Raw genomic sequence first — 18,945 nt, 5'->3', positions numbered from 1 at the left:
ACCACCAAGTAGTTGCTCCCTTTCATTTATAAATTATACATAGTACCCGCCTCCAAATCCCTTTACCTTTCCTAAAAGGGCATACTTTCCCTGAAAGGAAGTAGTCTTGTATTGGACCACAATGTGTTGTAATACTTCACTTTCTATTCTGTACTGTGTACTTTGTCAATTTGCCTATTAGAATGCAAACGTCTTAAGGGCAGGATTCCTATTTAGTAGCGTTTGTAAGCCCTAGAGTTCCTTGTACAATACCGCCACTTGATAGGAAATCAATATTTATTTAAGTGGATTAATAGTAGTGCAGAAGGACCTTATTATGGTTATTTTATAAAATATAAAAGAAAAAAAAAGTTCTTCCTTACCAGAGAATTTTTAGTGTTGGCCTTTTAATCTGCCCCGTAAGCAATTAGATTGTACCATATGAAGTTTCCTGCATTCGACCATTTTTTACCTGGAAAAGTGACAATTTGGTATTGTCACTTTCAATGTGTGTCGTACTCCCCATTAATCAGAAATATTTAGCATTCATTTCACATGGCACAGTTATTTCAATGCAAAGTGTTACCAGTTGCATGATAAAATGGAAAACTGATAGCCTATTAAGCAAAGGGAAAATGTTATAAATATGATCCAATTTTAATATTATAACAAATATTTAGTATCGTAACAAAACTGTCACTATACTGACTTTAAATTTACAAATATTTGAATTCATATATGGATAAATTTGATATTTCACACACACACACATGCCAACTTTCTAAAATGAATTCACCTATAAAAAACAACTATAAGTCATTCAAACAGTTTAAATTTACAAAATACATAGTTTTTAAAGACTATTCCAACTACAGAATGCTAGATTGCTAAGTTATTTAAATTTCAGATTTTAAACAGATATGATCACTTAAATGACAACTTTCACTTTACCTGTGAGGAAATTGACCCAGAGGGTAAAATGATGTGTCTGATATTCCATGGAGCCTGATAATAATCTATGATTGTACAATCCACTGTTTGCTTTGTTTGAATATTTTCCAATTAACAAAATGTCTATGTCCTGACCTATGATCAACATTTTTATTAAGTAAACCAGGTCATTATGAATAAAAGGAGACAATTGCCGCTTATTTTTCTAATACCCTAATGCCTTATCAAGTAGAAAAGGAATTATATAATGCAATTAGAGATATTTGTTACCAGTAATCTCCATTTGATTCATTCCTTTATCACTGAAGTAAAATTGGCTTATGACATCAATCATATTAAAATATTCCAACCATGTAATAACACTGATTTGGAAAATCTATAATAAAGCCTCTTTTAGTGGGTTAGCTGGGGACCACCTTCTGAAGAGCTGAAATATAGAGCCAAAATTTCAATATTAGGAGCTGTCAGACAAGAAAAGAGCTGAGGGAGCGCTGTCACAATAGTTTCCTCCTTAATAAAATAGAGGCTAGGTTTTCAGGAATGTACTTGTTTATTGTTTTCCAAACCATCACATTTTTTTCCCTTAACTGCCTACCCTCTATTATTTCATACATTCCTTTAAATATATTTATTTAAACTAAAAGTTACATTTTAAATAAATCTATTTATTAGTCCATGAATGGAAAACCAACATCCCTTGGCTTAAATAGCTATTGAAAAAAAAATAATAAAAAATAAAAAACAGTGTAAGCCACTTGTAGCAGACATTTGGTCCAGTGAATCTTGGGAGGTGGGAGGGTGGGTTCTTTGAGACCTCTTCAAGGAATCTGCAAAATCAAAGCAATTTTCAAAATAATACATTATCTTATAAGTTTATAGGGTATAAGAAGTTCATTGATACAGTTTCAAATTCTACATCATAGCTAATTTTTAAGAAACTACCTCTTGTTGAGTTTTGGTGTAGTAGCAAAAAAGAATAAATACTAGCATCTGAAAAGATTAAAATGCTCCTCCCTTTTCCAAGTTCATACCTATGTGAACTTAGATTTTCTTCATATCCTTCAACCAAACACATTGCAAATGATTAAATGCAGAAGCAAATATAAATATTTACCTATTTTCTATTTTCTGTCTCTTTCTATTTTCTATTTAGTTCTATCTGTTTAAGCCAGACATTAAAGGGATTTGAAAAAAAATCTAAGTCAGTACCCTTCTGTCATCTTTTTGTTTGTTTGTTTTATTTTTGACAATATATTTTTTTACGAAAAAAGGTATGTTAACATGCAATGGGTTTATTATTTTAAATCAAATGATAGATTTTTGGTTTAATTAACCTTTAAATATATTTATTTAAACTAAAAGTTACATTTTAAATAAATCTATTTATTATTCCATGAATGGAAAACCAACAACCCTTGGCTTAAATAGCTATTTAAAAAAACAAACAAACAAACAAAAAACAAAAAAACAGTGTAAGCCACTTGTAGCAGACATTTGGTCTAAGTATTATATTAATATGTATGTATAATCCACATATATATATAAGCTATTTGTGGTCATGAATAATTTTTAAAACTATAGTTTTTACAGTGTTATTGACTATATTTCCCATACTGTATTTCTCATCCCCATTACTATTTTCTAACTACCAATTTGTACTCTCTAATCCCTTCACCTTTCTCACCCATCCTCTGAGGCCTCCCCTCCCTTCTAGCAGCCATCAGTTTTTCTCTCTATCCATGAGCCTCTTTCTGTTGTATTTGTTTATTTATGTCTTTTGATTGGAGCATTTAATCCGTTTACATTTAAGGTGATTATTGATAGGACATAGTCATTGCCATCTTACAATTGATATTTTTGTTCTCCATTTATTTTGTTCTTTTTTATTTTATTTTATTTTATTTTTTTATTTTGTTCTTTAGATTCCACATGTAAGTGAGATCACATGGTATTTGTTTTCTCAGTCTGAAAAAAAGCTTGTTTCACTTAGCATAGTACCCTTTAGGTCCATCCATATGGTTGCAAATGGTAAAATTTCATTCTTTTTATGGCAGAGTAATACTCCATTGTATATATGTAACATAATTTCTTTATCCAATCGTCTATTGTTGGGCATCGATCCTAACAATGATAGAACTCATATACTTTTTGCTTCCAGATTGTGGGATGGATGAAAATCATTCATTTTGGTGAATGCCCATTTTGGCTCCCCACTTCCAAAGTATGTGTGACAGCACACCAGCATTAGTTATTTGTCCCAAGGGGGAGGAATGGGCCAATAATCATTTCCTTAACTGATGATGTAACACTGAGAGTATTTTACTTGTAAAATACTTGAACTCCATTAAACTTCCAAATTATTTTGTTTTAGTCTAATTTGGCTATAATGGATATGTTCCACAAAGTGGAAATAATATCCACTTTGAGTTTGGACATATTCCAAAGAACAATTAGATTCCCTCTGTAGAAACTGAAAAATACATACAAAGAACAGTAAGAACAGAATAGACTTCCTAAGATTAATATGTAATCTCTATGAGAAGAGGCTCATTGCCTTATCACTACTGTATCCCCAGTCCTGAACATTATATACGACATATGGTAGGCACTGAATAAGTGGTTGCCTAATGGATGACTGTTCTTCGTTAATTCTTTATGTTGCTGTATAAATAGGTAGTAAAGATTTGGAAATTTAAGGGTAATTGATACTTATTGATAGAACAAAGAAATACGAAGATCTCAACTAATATTTAGATTTACTTTCTCTCTGTCAGAGATTCTTTTCACAGTAAAATCTATGAAGCAAAAAAAAAAAAAAAAGAATAAGGTCGTTATTATTTTCTAGGAAAATATCTTAAGATTAAGGCCAGCCAAGTTGCTGAATTACCGCATGAGGACAGCTATCCTGGAGGATAGTCCAGCCTGCAGCTGAATTTTCATAATGGAGAAATACACATTTATTGCATTAAGTCATTGAGATTGAAAATGTTTGTTACCTTAGCATAACTTGTATTGCCCTGATTAAAATATTTAGCCTATCATATCAGTGCCAATGTGTTAACAAGTAAAATCATCTGTTCACCTCAGAGGTTTCACCATTCCGGCATAAGCCCTTCACAGTTGGTAAGAGAGACATGAAACTTATATAATGTTATTAACTAATGTCACCTTAATAAATTTAATATTTTTTTAAAAGAGTACACAGGGCCTTTTGACGGCTTCTTGAAATGAGTCTAGTTGTATGAAAACCTGTAAGTGAGTGTGTGTGTGTGCCGATTTGGCAAGCACTAGTAATGACTGCCATATGAGGTGATAACTCCAAAGGCCATATAACTGGAAAATGCCCAAGATCCTGTAGAACCCATAGTTTGAATTCTACTTTTGGTATTCCCTCTACACTTCTCAATGAGGTCCTGAAGTGAATTATTGATTATATTTTTACTCTTTCATTTGATGAATTTGTGTTATACAGAATAATAAAAACATTCTTATTGATACCGAAAATAATAAGCAAATAAATAATGATTTTGCAATTAGTTTGGTCTGCACTATTTCCCCATGCTTTCTTATAAAGTATATACATTATAATGGATGCACAGTGATACCCACTGCAAAACTGTCCCAACTCTTGAAAGTGCAATATTGCTATATGAAATTAACAAAATTTATCTATTCTTTAATTCTCCATTCTTTTTTCTTCTTACTTTTAACTGGCTCACTTATTCACTATGTATCTTTTTCTACTTCATAACTTCAAGCTTATGCTTTTTACTTTCTTGTAATTTAGATCTACTATGACCCATTATTCCTGTTACTGTGTCTTGTAGTAGCTCCATGAATCCTTTGATCTCTCACCCCTTCAAAGTGCCTTGTGTTCCTGTGTGCATCTATGTGCATGTGTTTTCTCCCACATGGACCTCTTAAAGCAGATATTCTGATTGGCTTATCTTAGCTTTGTAGGCTGGGCCACAAAATAGGTCACAATTCAATCTAGAGACTGACAGCTCTGGTTTAGAAAAGGTGCCCATCCTAGGATCACATTAGTTGTAGCTGACAGTAGGGGATTTTGCATGGTAGAAAACATGATTAGCCATCATTACCCATTCAGAAGAGCTTACAGGCAGAGTAATTTCTTTTTATTTTAATTGAAGTTTATTAGAGTGACAATTGTTAGTAAAGTTACATAGATTTTAGGAGTACAATTCTGTAATACATCATCTATATATCACATTGTGTGTTCTCCACCCAGAATCAGTTCTCTTTCCATCACCATATATTTGATTCCCTTTACCCTTATCTACCACCCTCTCCCCCCTACCCTCTGGTAACCACTAAACTATGGTCTTTGTCTATGAGTTTTTGTGTCTTCATTTGTTTTTCTTGTCCTTTTTTTTGTTTTCAGTTTTATATATCACATATCAGTGAAATCATATGGTTCTTGACTTTTTCTGCCTGACTTATTTCACTTAGCTTTATGATCTCAAGTTCCATCCATGTTGTTGCATATGGTACTATTTCATCTTTTCTTATGGCAGAATAGTATTCCATTGGGTATATATAGCACAACTTATTTATCCATTCATCTATCGAAGGACACTTTGGCTGTTTCCAAGTCTTGGCCAGTGTAAGGAAAGCTGCAATGAATTGGAGCACACGTGTCTTTATGGATAAATGTTTTCAGATTTTTTTGGGGGTAGATACCCAGGAGAGGGATTGTTGGGTCATATGATAATTTTATTCTTAATTTTTTGAGGAACCTCCACACGGCCTTCCATAGTGGCTCTACCAGTCTGCATTCCCATCAATAGTGTATGAGGTTTCCTTTTCTCCACAGCCTCTCCAACACTTGTTATTATTTGTCTTGTTGATGATAGCCATTCTAAATGGGGTGAGGTGGTATCTCATTGTGGTTTTTATTTGCATTTCTCTGATGATTAGTGATGTTGAGCATTTTTTCATATGTCTATTGGCCATTTGTATGTCCTCTTTGGAGAAATGTCTCTTCAGGTCCTCTGCCCATTTTTTAATTGGATTGTTTGTTGTTTTGTTGTTGAGTTGTATGAGTTCCTTATATATTTTGGATATTAGTCCCTTAGCAGAGTTGTTGTTTGCCAAAATCTTCTCCCGTTGGTTGTCTCTTTATTTTGCTATGCAGAAGCTTTTTAGTTTGATGTAGTCCGATTCATTTATTTTAGCTTTTACTTCCCTTGCCTTTGGATTCAAATTCATAAAATGCTCTTTGATCCCAAGGTCCATAACTTTAGTACCTATGTTGTCTTCTATGCAGTTTATTGCTTCAGTTCTTATATTTAGGTCTTTGATCCAAAAGAAGACAAAAACATACAATGGAGAAAAGACAGCCTCTTCAATAAACGGTACTGGCAGAATTGGATAGCCACGTGCAAAAGAATGAAACTGGACTGCTGTCTGTCACCATGTACCAAAATTAACTCAAGATGGATCAAAGACCTAAACATAGACTTGAAACAATAAACTGTATAGAATAATTTTTTATAGGGAGAACTTGGAACAGTGGACATTGACAGGTCCCATGATAGCGTGCCTTGTGCATTATTCTATGTTCTATCCTTTTAGTGGTAGGGCCCCCAATATGTTAACTGGCTAAAAGCAACACTGCACTGATTGGCAGCACTTCCACTGAAGTCTAGGACTCTGAGGTGTCTGCTTTAAAAACAGTTCTGTTCATGAATTTGGGCTGCTGAATCTCTGAGGAGAGAAAAAGAAGAAAAATATATGATGAGCTAGAGGGAGATGGGACCACTGAGCAAAGCTGAAAAAACAAGTATAGGATGGAACTATGGAGAGTTAGTAGGTTCTTTTGTGGCACTTTGGTTTTTGATTGAAAATCTCTGAGCAAAAAATGTGATTAATTTATTTAGGGTGGAGTCATTGCTAATAGAACCTTCCTGAACGATTTTTAAAAAGAAGAGAATCAGAAGGAAATACACGTGGGCAGTAAAAGGTTGGCAGCCTAAGGCACCAAGATGCTAAGTCGCCTATAACTAATAGAGTTTCATTAAAAGTGACTTTAACATAAGGACATTATTTTGTTATTTACCATGAATATGAGCAGGCTCAGGCTTTGTTCAATAATTTTGTGAAATTATCAAGAATTCTGGGGTTTCCATCCTTGTTTCTCCATAGGGTAGCTACCTCAGATTTAGCATTATGTCCTCACACAATAGTGTCTCAACGAGAAAAGAGAGAAGGGTCCCTGAACAGAAGCTTTCTCTTCTGATGTTCTTTTTTTATCAGGGAGAAAAATCTTTCCTGGAAACCCCACTTGAGGCATCCCCTTCTGTTCCATTTGTCTGAACTGTTTCATCTACTCAATCCTAGACAATGACTGGGAAAAGGAAAATTACATTTTTTAATGATTGGTTTGCACCAATTATTACGATCATTTTGTATTTCTTAGGGCTGGACTAAGTTGCTCTCTAAACAAAATTATGGTCCAGTTAGCGGGGAGTAAGAGGGTTTTCTTTTGGATAAACAAAGCAGATTCTGGTACAGTGATTAAAACTAAGAGATGGCCTAACCAGAAGAACATAAATGCCCTTATTAATGCAAGTAGCTACTAAGTTATTACTTTTACCACAGAAGGATTAACCAGAAACCATAGTTCACCAGAACAATATGTCTGGTCTGGTATAATGTATGATGATTGTATTGGGGATGAGGAGACTGCTTGGGTAAACCACTTTTGTGACCTTGGTTAAAATGACTTTGATTCATTAGGAAGACAATGATGGCTTAATGTTTAAGAAGCTAGGCTTGGGTGTCAAATTGCTTGTATTTGAATCCTAGCTCTTCCATTTACTGTCCCGAATTTCATTTTTTCCAAACTTTGCCTTTCTATGTATAAAAATGAGGGTGCTTATAGGTTGTTGTGAGGATGATATCAGGTAATGCTTATAAGCTCCTTAGTTCCATGTTTGACATATTTACATTCAGTAACTATTTTTAGTGATTAAAAAAAAAAATCTAGAGTTGGAATGGGAATATATTTGGGGGTTTTACTATATTTTCTAATACCTCCCCCATATCATATTCCGTGTTGTATCTGACCTCTGAAACTATTATATAATCAGAAAGAGGGTAGGTCTAACAAGTCTAGATATAGATTGGAAGCCAAAAAAAAGGAGATTATAAGAGAAATATGTTGGAGGGGTTGGTCATATAGTTAGTCAGAGGCAAGCTGGGATGAACCTTGGAGGTTCTGAGTTGTAGATAGGACTTTAAAGTTGGTTGGGAAATAAACGCGTTCTGAAATCTTAAAAATGGAGGTCAGAAGAATTACCAAGCCACACATCCCAAGCTTTGGGGACTGAAAGAGAATACTAGGACACCCATGTAAAGACAAAAAGGAGAGATGACAAGGGAGCTATGTGCTGTGTATTCACTTTGATATAGTACACTTTGTACCCAAGCTCTGTGACATTTACTTAGGATTTACTTCACCTAGGCACAGGCACCACGATACCGTGAAATGGGAGCCAAATTTAAGCACAAGAAGCGGTTGTGTGTACTAACCTACAAGGAACTGGGTGAATAAAGGCTATCAGAGAAAGCAAGATTGAGATATTCTAAACATAGATGAGCATGCATTTTACCTTTTAAACTTTGGGTGTTAGCAGTGATGTTTTATTGTAGATGAGCAAAGGCAGGATACCTTGTTGGGGGAATCTTCTGTTTAGTGCTGCACTTGATCAAGATTGAGATAGTGACAGAGCTTGGTAACTGGTATGCCTGTAGAGAGGACCCCAAGAATAATTATGGAAAAAGCCAATGGAATTCAAAAGCACAGAAGTTTGAAAACTTCACCTTGGGGTCAATAGTTCCTGAGAGCATCATTGCTTTACATCACAGTAAAATAATCAAAAAAAGTCGAATTAACTCATTTTATCCTGTATAGTAAGGCAGAAATATCACTAGCATTGGATATGGTTCCATGTAGAATGCAAAGAATTTAAAAGAAAAAAGAAAAAAGTCAGTTGGCTTTTGAAAGTACAAACTTATTTAGTGAGTAAATGAAAGATAACTACATATTACCATATGGTAAATTTTCATACCCAAAAGATGAAAATGAAACTCCACAGCACAGGGTGTAAGTTGAATATTGGTGTTTCTAACTTGGGTAGACTGTGAGAAGCACCTGGGTTTGACCTAAAACATCCTAAATGAGAATTTCAGAGTCCTAGAGTGAATGCATATTTAAGATGTTTAATTATTCTAGTAAGTTTTTTTTTTGGTCCTGAGTCAGAAGGGTTTTATTCATATTATAATTTAAAAATTCCCTAGCTCCCCTAAGTTTTTCTGTGGTGTATATCTAGACATGTTTTTTCAGGCTTCTGTTATCCTAGAGGTGGTGATTTGCATATAAAATTATAGGTATCTTTGTTAAACATAGAAAACGCAAGATGTATTGTGGATCCATATATTTCTGTTAAATAATTTGTTTAACAGATACTTATTAGGCATCTGCTTTATCTGATCCCTGTGTGCTGTATAGTAGTGAGCAAGAACAGATCTATTTCCTGCTTCCATGAAACTAATGGTCTAGTAGGAAAGACAAATAGTTACACAAATAAGAATACAAGACACCTTTGGTAAGTACTTTAAAGGAGATGTACATGGTGCTATGGAAACTAGTAATAGGTGTTTGTGACTGAGCTGGGTTGATCAGGGAAGGCTTCCCTAAGGAAGTGAAACTTGAGCTGGAGCTGAAAAATGAATAGACTTTAACACAACAATATTGTGGTGGGTGGGGAAGAGTGTGAGGCCAGTGACAGAGAAAGCATAGCCATTCTAAGGGAATGAGAAGGCTTTGTGGCTGGAGTGCTGAAGGTGAAGTAGAATGTAGAGTGAAGAGCAAGGTGAGGCTAGAGAGACAAGGATGAGCCATCCTGTGTTAACTTTGTAGGCCAAATTACAGAGGCATTACCTCATGATTCCTGCTGAGCTGTAGGAATCCATTGGAGATTTTAGAGAATGGAGGGGGGTTCTTGGGTGACCAGAATAGACAGAGGAAGACAGGTATGAAGCTATTTTAATAGTCAAGGCAATTGATAGCACTGTAAGTGAACTTCAGTGATTCTCAGGAAGTATAATCAATAGGATTTTGTGATTGTAACTTCATTTTAACTCCACTGACTCTGTGAAGAACCAATCTTTAAATAAGGTCACATGGTGAGGAGCTAGGGGTTAAATATTAAGATTTCAAGATGTGGATTTGGGAGGCGACACAATTCAACTAGAAACATATTCTTATCTCTTACCGGTTTCTTGAAGAACTTGAAATGACAAGCGATGGATTATGTTTTGGGAATGGGAGATGAAGATGAGAGAAATGATTTTTATTATATGGTATATGTCCAATTGGGTTGGATTTCGTGATGAAAGTCATAGACAACTAAACTTGTGGTTCACTAATTTTTATTTCCTTATGTCACAATGGCAAAAAAAAAAAGAGAAAAAAAAAAGAAAATCATTCTTGTTTACTAATTCACTTTTTTGCCAAAAATAGTCAAGGCAAAAAAGTCTGTATCAACTGTTGTACCTTTATTTATTAAGATTTACTCTGTTTTATCATTATGTCTAATCACATAGGGGAGTGTATGTGTATAAAATATACAGTAAACTAATGCATTCCTTAGTCTAGTTTTGAATGTGCTATAGAAGAAATTAAAGAATAACATTACTTATGTCATTCTATACTTAATAATACCCCACCGACATATAGAAAGAAAAGAAATAAAAAAGAATAAAATCAGACTGGTGTACAGCAAGTTATAGCCAGTTACCTTGGTCGGTTTTCTCCCTTTCATTGAGTAGTAAAATGAAATGAAGTTTTATTCTGTTGTGGTTATTTTATGTGGCATCATACCTTTTTACATAAAATTTTATCAAGCTTACTTTAGTACTTTAGTTTTTCTGCTGTAGCTTTTGCATGTTATTTAAATAGAAATAATGTTTACCAACCTGAGTGTAATGGAACACTGAGGAATCTGCATCTGTATAAGATAGCTATTTGGACAATAGCTTGAATACCTAGAAGAAAGCTGATCATTTGCCTGTGTATGCCATGTGGTCAGGGAATACAATTCAATACAGTAAATGATATAGCTGTTTTGTTTTGCCCTCTTAGGCTTCCATATTTTCCTCTCTGCGCATTAATAAAGTCCCTGTATTTTTATTAACTAAGAGCCAAGAAACTTTGTTTCCAGATTGCTATATGCACTTACTATGTCTAGCAGAAAAGTGTGTGTCTATAATTATATGTACGTAATTATCGACACACATAGACAAGTTTGGGTATCTTGAGCTTAATGAAAACATTTATTTGTAAGAAAAGGGAAAAAATTGCATGAATTTTAAAGCCTCCTTTACTCTTATTTAAAACTAATATACACTGCATATTACAAGATAAAAGTACCCTTTTTACTTAAAATTTCAGTACATTTTTATGTGTATTGTATGTTACACATAATGTTTGCTAGTATTTTAAGTAGATGGTTCATTGAATGGGCCCAATAATTTGAAAAGTTTACAAGTGTTTTTGACCTTCCCTGAGAAAAACCAATGTGTATGGATGCATGTGTGTTTTAATACATTCAGTGTTTTCATGGCCATGTAGCTGTCATGACCATGTAGCCATCACTGCCTCTATCTTGGGATTTAGGAAAGACATTTTTTAAGGAAGTTCATTTCAAGTTTATATTTTATTTAACACTGTACAGTTATTTTATTTGACTTCTTATATAAATTAGTAACATTTACTAAAATACTGAGTTAATTTAAATTGAACTGATGTCCCCCATTTCTTTGGTGCATAACAATGCATCATCTCTATATATGAATAAATTGTTATCTTTGAATAGCTTGGATTTATGTTTGGAAGACAGATATAGATAGATAGATAGATATCTCTCTATGTATATCTATATATTTATATCTATCTATATACATATATATAATTAAAGAACATATATATATAATTAAATATATATTTATAATTATATACATATACATATATATAATTATATGTGTATATATATACACATATATATATAATTAAAGGACAATACAAGCCTGCATAAATAACCAAATACTCACCAAGTCCAGTCAAATCTTTATACTGTACGCAGATGAAAGAAAATCGTGTTATTTGCTTATTAAAGATTGGGTATCCACTTGTATGATGAAGACCTTGAGAGTGGAGAAGAGTGGCAGCTAAGTTTTACAAATCCTTAAGTTCTGTGTTCCTATTCCTATTTTGAAGACTTGTCGAGGCATCCTATGCCCATCAATGACCAGGTTATTAACATACTGACAATTTGATATATAACATATAACCTGGAAGAATCTGGCTTATTTCCAAAAACAATTTTCCGTGACATTACTTTTTTCTTTGTTGACTGAAAATGAATGTTTGGCTGAATATGATTTTGAAAATTGAGCAGCAGATTGGCAAAAAACAAGAGGATAAATTATAATAGAATATCCTTAACTTATGCTGCCATGTTGCTTCCCTCACTCTTGTGTGTTAACTTTTTTAAATCAAAAGAATACATGCAAATGTTATTAAATCGTGTGGTTCATTCAAAAGGACCAATAGTGAACTGTAATACCCCTGCATGTTTTTTTTATTTCTATTTCTAGAGTCAGTACTTTTATCATTTCCGTTATTAGTTTTTCTGTAAATTACTTTTATAAGTCTTAAGTCAAGGTTGGCTAACTATGACATATAGGGCAAATCCAGTCCGCTGACTGGCTTTTTAATAAGGTCAGTGAGTCAATAATTTTTTTAAAGGGCTGTTAAAAAGCAAAACAAAAAAGAAATTAAGATGAATATATGCAGAAACCATATATGATCTATTGAGTCTAAACTGTTTACTATCTGGTCTTTTACTGAAAACGTTTAGACCTTGGTCCGGAGAGAGAGAGAGAGAGAGAATGCATACCCATATATACAAACATGCACACATATATACATACTTGTTAATTTAACAACCTAAACATATTTAATTTTTCATTATATGAAAAACAAACAAACAAACAAACAAAAACTAGCCTATACTACCACCAGTCTTCCTCATACTGTTCTTACGTTATTATTTACTCTTTCTTTGGTTACATTTGTAGCTTTAAATACTGTATTATTCTTAAACCTCTGCTTTCTGTTCTAGCACCCTTTGGGGGGTCATATAGATAGATCTAGAGGCAGTGATTAGTGGAAATTATCTTGGTTTTTGTCCAGGCTTAGTCATAGTTTTAAAATTTTGACCACTGAGACCAGGTACTTTACACACAGAAGCTAGCACAATGCCTGATGCTCAGTAAGACTCTAATAGTTATTGAGTGATTGTTCATATGTATGTATGTGTAGGGCATTTTGTATCTCAGGGGTCCCCACTGTCATTTGCAGAAGCTTTTATTGCTCTCTGCAGTTGGTGGTGTAGTCACAGTATTTCTTCAGACTTATCTTACTACATCAAAGTGAAATCAGAGCTTCAGTAAACTTATTTGTCATTACTTGCTGAGATATGTTCTGTTTTATTTTTAAACTGCTCTAGATACTTCTGTGAAACATTTTCCTGTATGTGGAGTCAAGGTTGTTGCATTGGAGACAACTTAGGCCTTGATTGCAGGGTCAGATTTGGATCACTGAGCTAGAATATGATATCACTCAGATGCTCAGCAAACACTTAAGGAGCATCTTAATGGACCAGACACTGTGCGGTTCATTAAGTAGTAATGCAGTGGTGAACACGGCAATCACGGTTGCTGCCCTCATGGAAGTTAGTGGGAAAGACTGGCAAATAAACAGTCATACTCAGTCACATGCATAAGCACATTTAAATGCAAAATGAAGTAAATAATGTGAAGGAAAGGAACAAGTTATTTTAGAAAGAAGCAGAGAGTAGGCTTCTAAATCCTTCCATACACACACTTGCACATAATTAATATTTAGCATCCTAAAATATTTTCATTCCTCCAGGGCAGTAGTTCCCAAACTTCTACATGCGTCAAACTCACACGGAGTATTTGTTAAGATGTGGGGTTTTAAGCCCCACGTTCAAAGTTTCTTATTCACTAGGTCCCAATGGGCGTGAAGATTTGCATTTCTAGTAAGTTCTACATATTTGTGATTTTGCTGATCCTGGGAACCACACTTTGAGAACCACTGATCTAGGATAGTAGTTTTCAGTACTTTGGAATCACTTGTAGAACTTTAATAAAATACTGATGCCTAGTTCCTGTACCCGGAAATTCTGGTTTAATTGTGTGGAGATATGGCCTGGGTATAGAACTTTTTAAAATGCCCTAGGTGATTCTGATGTGCAGCTGGGGTTGTAAGCTACCCAGTCTAGAATTTGAATATGTATATGCATACCATGTTTCTTAGTGGGGCAGAAAGTATCTAATCCTGCACGCACTGTGTTAAGAAATGCATGGAAGGGGTGGAGAAAGGCTGGAATAGAAGGCTTCAGTAAAAATGCAGTACCTGAACTAGACTTAAAGGCGTATCTCTAAACACCATAACTTGACAGAGACAGAAGACGGCATGTCAGACAGAAGAAATGGTGATGGCACACAAACATGTAGGGAGTAGGTGCTGTGTCACAGATAACATAGGCTGCGTTTCTGAAATGTAACCATTCTGATATTGAGAGTCTCCTATGTCTGAAACAGAGGAGATAATTTATTCTTAGGTTACAAGTAAATGTAAAATAAAGATCATCTGTACTATATTCAAGTACATTTTATTTATTAATATGTTCTGTTTAATAGGATGCGAAGAAGAAACCGAAAGACGAGGAGATACGGAGTTTTGGACACTAACATAGAAAACATGGAATTGACACCTTTAGAACAGGATGATGAGGATGATGATAACACATTGTTTGATGCCAACCATCCTCGAAGGTAAGTGTTGATCAATTTAATTCCATGATCGGGAGGCAAGTCCTAGACAAGTAAATTGAAAAAATAAAGTACAATTTCATTTAACAGTTTTTAACCCTAACAGATTTTATTCAGTTCTGTTTAATCAAGTTCTTTGTACTATCCAACCAATAGCTCATATTCACATTGCTTTGCTAAAATAAACATAAACAGTAGCATACCATGCCAAAAATAAATCTTTATTGTAGATCTTCTTGCAAAGATTTGTCCTTTTTTTTCTTTTTCTTTTGAATAAATTAAGGGTTTGATGTTTTTATTTTTCACTGCACAAGAAATATGCATATTTTTTTCTTCTTGTAAACCCCTTAAACCCTACAGAAATCTATAAATTAAAAGTTTCCCCTCACATCCCATTTCTTTTTTCTTTAATTTTTGTTCAATTTATTGGGGTGGCATTGGTGAGTAAAATTACATAGATTTCAACCGTACATTTCTATAATACATCATCTATATGTCACACTGTGTTTTCACCACCCAGAGTCGTTCTCCTTTCATCACCATATGTTTGACCCCCTTTTCCCTCTTCTATTACCCTGCCTTACTTCCCGGTAACCACTAAACTGTTGTCTGTGACCATGAGTTTTTGTTTCTTTGTTTGTTTGTCTTGTTATTTGTTGCTTTCAGTTTTATATCCTACATATGACTAGAGTCATATGGCTCTTGACTTTCTCTGTCCGATTTATTTTGTTTAGCATGATCATCTCAAGGTCCATTTGTACCATGTTATCACAAATGGCAGTATTTTATCTTTTCTTATGGCCGAGTAACATTCCATTGTATATACGAATATGTACCATACCTTCTTTAATCATCTGTCAAAGGACACTGGTTTATTCCATATCTTAGTCACTGTGAATTATGCTGCAGTGATTTGTATGTCTTCTTGGGAGAAGTGTCTTTTCAGATCCCCTGCCCATTTTTTAATTGAATTGTTATTTTTTGTTTTTGTTGTTGAATTGTATGAGTTCTTTATGTATTTTGGGTGGTAGTCCCTTATTGGAGGTGTTATTTGCAAATATCTCTTCCCATTCAGTTGGTTGCCAATTAATTTTGTCAATGGTTTCTTTTGTTGTGCAGAAGCTTTTTAGTTTGATATAGTCTCATTCATTTTTTTTTTTTTTTAGTTTTACTTCCCTTGTCTTTGAGGCCAAATTCATAAAAATCTTATCTGAACCCAAGGTCCATAAGTGTAACACCTATGCTTTTTTCTATGCAATGTATTATTTCCAGCAGTCTAGTTTCATTCTTTTGCATATGGTCTTCCAATTTTCCCAACACCATTTTTTGAAGAGGCTTTCTTTTCTCCATTGTGTGTTTTTGGCACCTTTTTCGAAAATTATCTGTCCATATATATGAGGGTTTATTTCTGGGTTGCAGTTCTCTTGTATTGATTTGTGTGTCTGTTTTTCTGCCCATACTGTGCTGTTTTGATTATTGTTGCTTTGTGGTACAAATTAAAATCAGGGAGTGTGATACCTCCAGCATTGTTCTTTTTTCTTAGAATTGCTTTGGCTATTTGGGGTCTTCGTGATTATTCCATACAAATCTGATGAGTTTTTTCTTGTATTTCTCTGAAAAAATGCCATTGCGATTTTGATGGGTATTGCATTACATCTGTATATTGCCTTAGGTAATATGGCCATTTGAACTATCTTGATTCTACCAGTCCATGATGGGAGAGTTGTTCTTTAAACTGTTGCATACCAGTAATACATATTAAGTGTGTGTGTGTGTGTGTGTGTGTGTGTGTGTGAGAGAGAGAGAGAGAGAGAGATTAGTTAAATTGATTTTCTTTTTGCATTTTGAAGATATTTTGGTTTTAGTCTGGGTTACTCTGCTTGTAAATAGTGCTTCCTGGCAAAATTGTGGGATGAATAGTCTATGGTGTAGCTATAATGTCAGTTCTCAATCTAGTCTCACTGAGTGTTAAAACCTATCCTAAGAGGTTTGGATAAGTGAAATTACATGAATTTAGAATTACTTTCAGTGCGTATGAATGGGCAAAGAAGGCAGTATGATTCCACTCAATAGGGAAGGACATATTGGATAATTATTTGGGTGAAGAAAAACTAAATTCCAGACAGAATCAGGTACAAATGCAAAGAATGCAGAAATCTGGGATTTTAAAAAAAAAGGACTCAACAAAAAATGTGTTTGTTAAGTCTTGTCTATATGAGCTTTGAGTTACTGGTAATTCATTCAATTAATAAAAATACATTCGTGAAATGCCTGTTGTATAGTTAGAATAGTATAGAGACTGGATATAAAAACATGACCAAAACAACTGTATCTGTTCATTAGCAACTCAATGTCTTGGAGAAAACAAATGTGAATAAAATGTATTACAAAAAAATTTTAGAATCTTCAAATATACCTTCTGAAAAACCCTTAATTTGCCTATCAAATATTGTGCGATTCCCATTAAGTCTAATATTGCCAGTGGGTGACTGTTTCTTTATTGTGAACCAGACAAAGTTGCTGGCATGCATTTCGGAGCCATTGTGTGTAATGGAGACTTATCTGTATATTAGAACCATAGTCAGAACAATGTGAAATACAGTAGGAGACTGAGACTGACGAGGGACTGGCACATCATTTCTCTCATCTTGGGCTCACCCTCCAAAAGGTGGTCATTGAGTAGGATGAAAGTGGAGTCTCACATATATGTAATTCTTATTTTCTTTTAATTTTTTGCAAAGTTTTCATAATATTTAAAAAGTGTAGTATTTGTAAAAAAAACAACAACAAAAAAATAATGCACATGAGGTACCTCTTCTGTACATACACAGAATGGGAAGACAAAAAGGAAGTTGCTAACTTAGGAAGTCACGGTTCTCAAAGAGGAACTAAATTTGAAACCCAGTTATTCTGTTTCAAGTGTGCTTACTGGAGACAAAGATTGTTGTAGGCAGAAGCAACTACCAAAGTTCAGTAGTTGTGAAAGAGGTAGTGTGTCAGGTAATGCAACAGGACATGTGTAGAATGCAGCCTGTTTTGTGTGCACATGTATTTATGCAACGTTGGGAAGAGTAGCTGCTGTGAAGGACACGGATGCAAGGTTTTCACAGGGAAAGGTGCAGAGTTTTGTAATCTGCTACGGAGTTTGCTATTGCCTTGCTTTCATTGGAGCACTATTGATGCTGTTTGTCGGGAGTATATACAACCACATAATCAGATTTCTTAATAGAATCATACCTCTTGTAGTAGCAGGGGGATGGCCTAGCAGAAAAGAAAGGGACAGAACTAGGGAAGATAAGGGAGGGCATAAAGAAGGGACAGTTTCCATGAGATAAAATTACCTGTTGCCATCTTTTATTCTGTATCCTGCCTCATCACAGACCTTTCTCTAATAGTTATCTTTAATTTATGCCCCACTTTTCATTAATCTTGCCTTCCATTCGGTAGCTAGACATTAATAAGAGTTACATAAATGGAGAAAGAATAAGTACAGGTGGTGTAAAAACTTACAGCAGGGGTATGGGACACTTAACCAAAAAGTAATGGTCCAGAAAAGCCTCTTGGAAGTGATATGTAAATTGAGACCTGAAAAATTAGTAGAAATCAGCAAAATAAAAGGTGAATATAGGGGTGAGGGTTGAAAAGAGAACAGCAGGCACAAAGTATCAGAAGCAAGGGGGACTAGAGTATTTAAGGAACTAAAAGAACTTAAATAGATGCTACATGACCATGTGGGAGAATAAATGAATGAGTGAATGAACGGTTTTTGAGCTTTGAATCCGAAAGGAAGCACGATGGGTAAGGCAGCACAAAGAATCAGAAGGCACATCGTGATCCATGTTAACTAGTTAAAAAATATTCTACAAGTTATGAAAAGCCACTGGAAAATTTTAGGATGGGAAACAAAGATTACTCTGCAGTGGATTGGAGAAGAGTAAGATAGGAGTTAGGTAACCAGGAAGATAGTACAAGTACCTGGGGTGGCTGGCACTAGAGTGACAGCAAGAGAAATAGGAGTAAATTATCCAAGAGGCTTTGAAAGGTATTATCAGCCAGATTTAGGTAATG

At 34.5% G+C, this 18,945-nt stretch overlaps 1 protein-coding gene across 2 annotated transcripts in view; it reads left to right on the top strand.

The window, feature by feature from the left end:
- Positions 1-18,945, top strand: part of FAM174A (family with sequence similarity 174 member A) — a 30,129-nt gene that overhangs the window by 604 nt on the left and 10,580 nt on the right. Inside the window, exon 2 of one of the 2 annotated variants that reach the window (XM_019727926.2) lies at positions 14,746-14,880. In XM_019727926.2, the coding sequence (XP_019583485.2) occupies positions 14,746-14,880 (135 nt within the window). Of the gene's footprint in view, positions 1-14,745; positions 14,885-18,945 lie in introns of those variants that run through there. The other variant, XM_019727927.2, reaches the window with a different exon arrangement.

The sequence above is a fragment of the Rhinolophus sinicus genome, linkage group LG03, assembly GCF_036562045.2.
Source record: "Rhinolophus sinicus isolate RSC01 linkage group LG03, ASM3656204v1, whole genome shotgun sequence".
NCBI lineage: Eukaryota > Metazoa > Chordata > Mammalia > Chiroptera > Rhinolophidae > Rhinolophus > Rhinolophus sinicus.
This window is presented reverse-complemented; position numbering and strand designations above follow the sequence as displayed.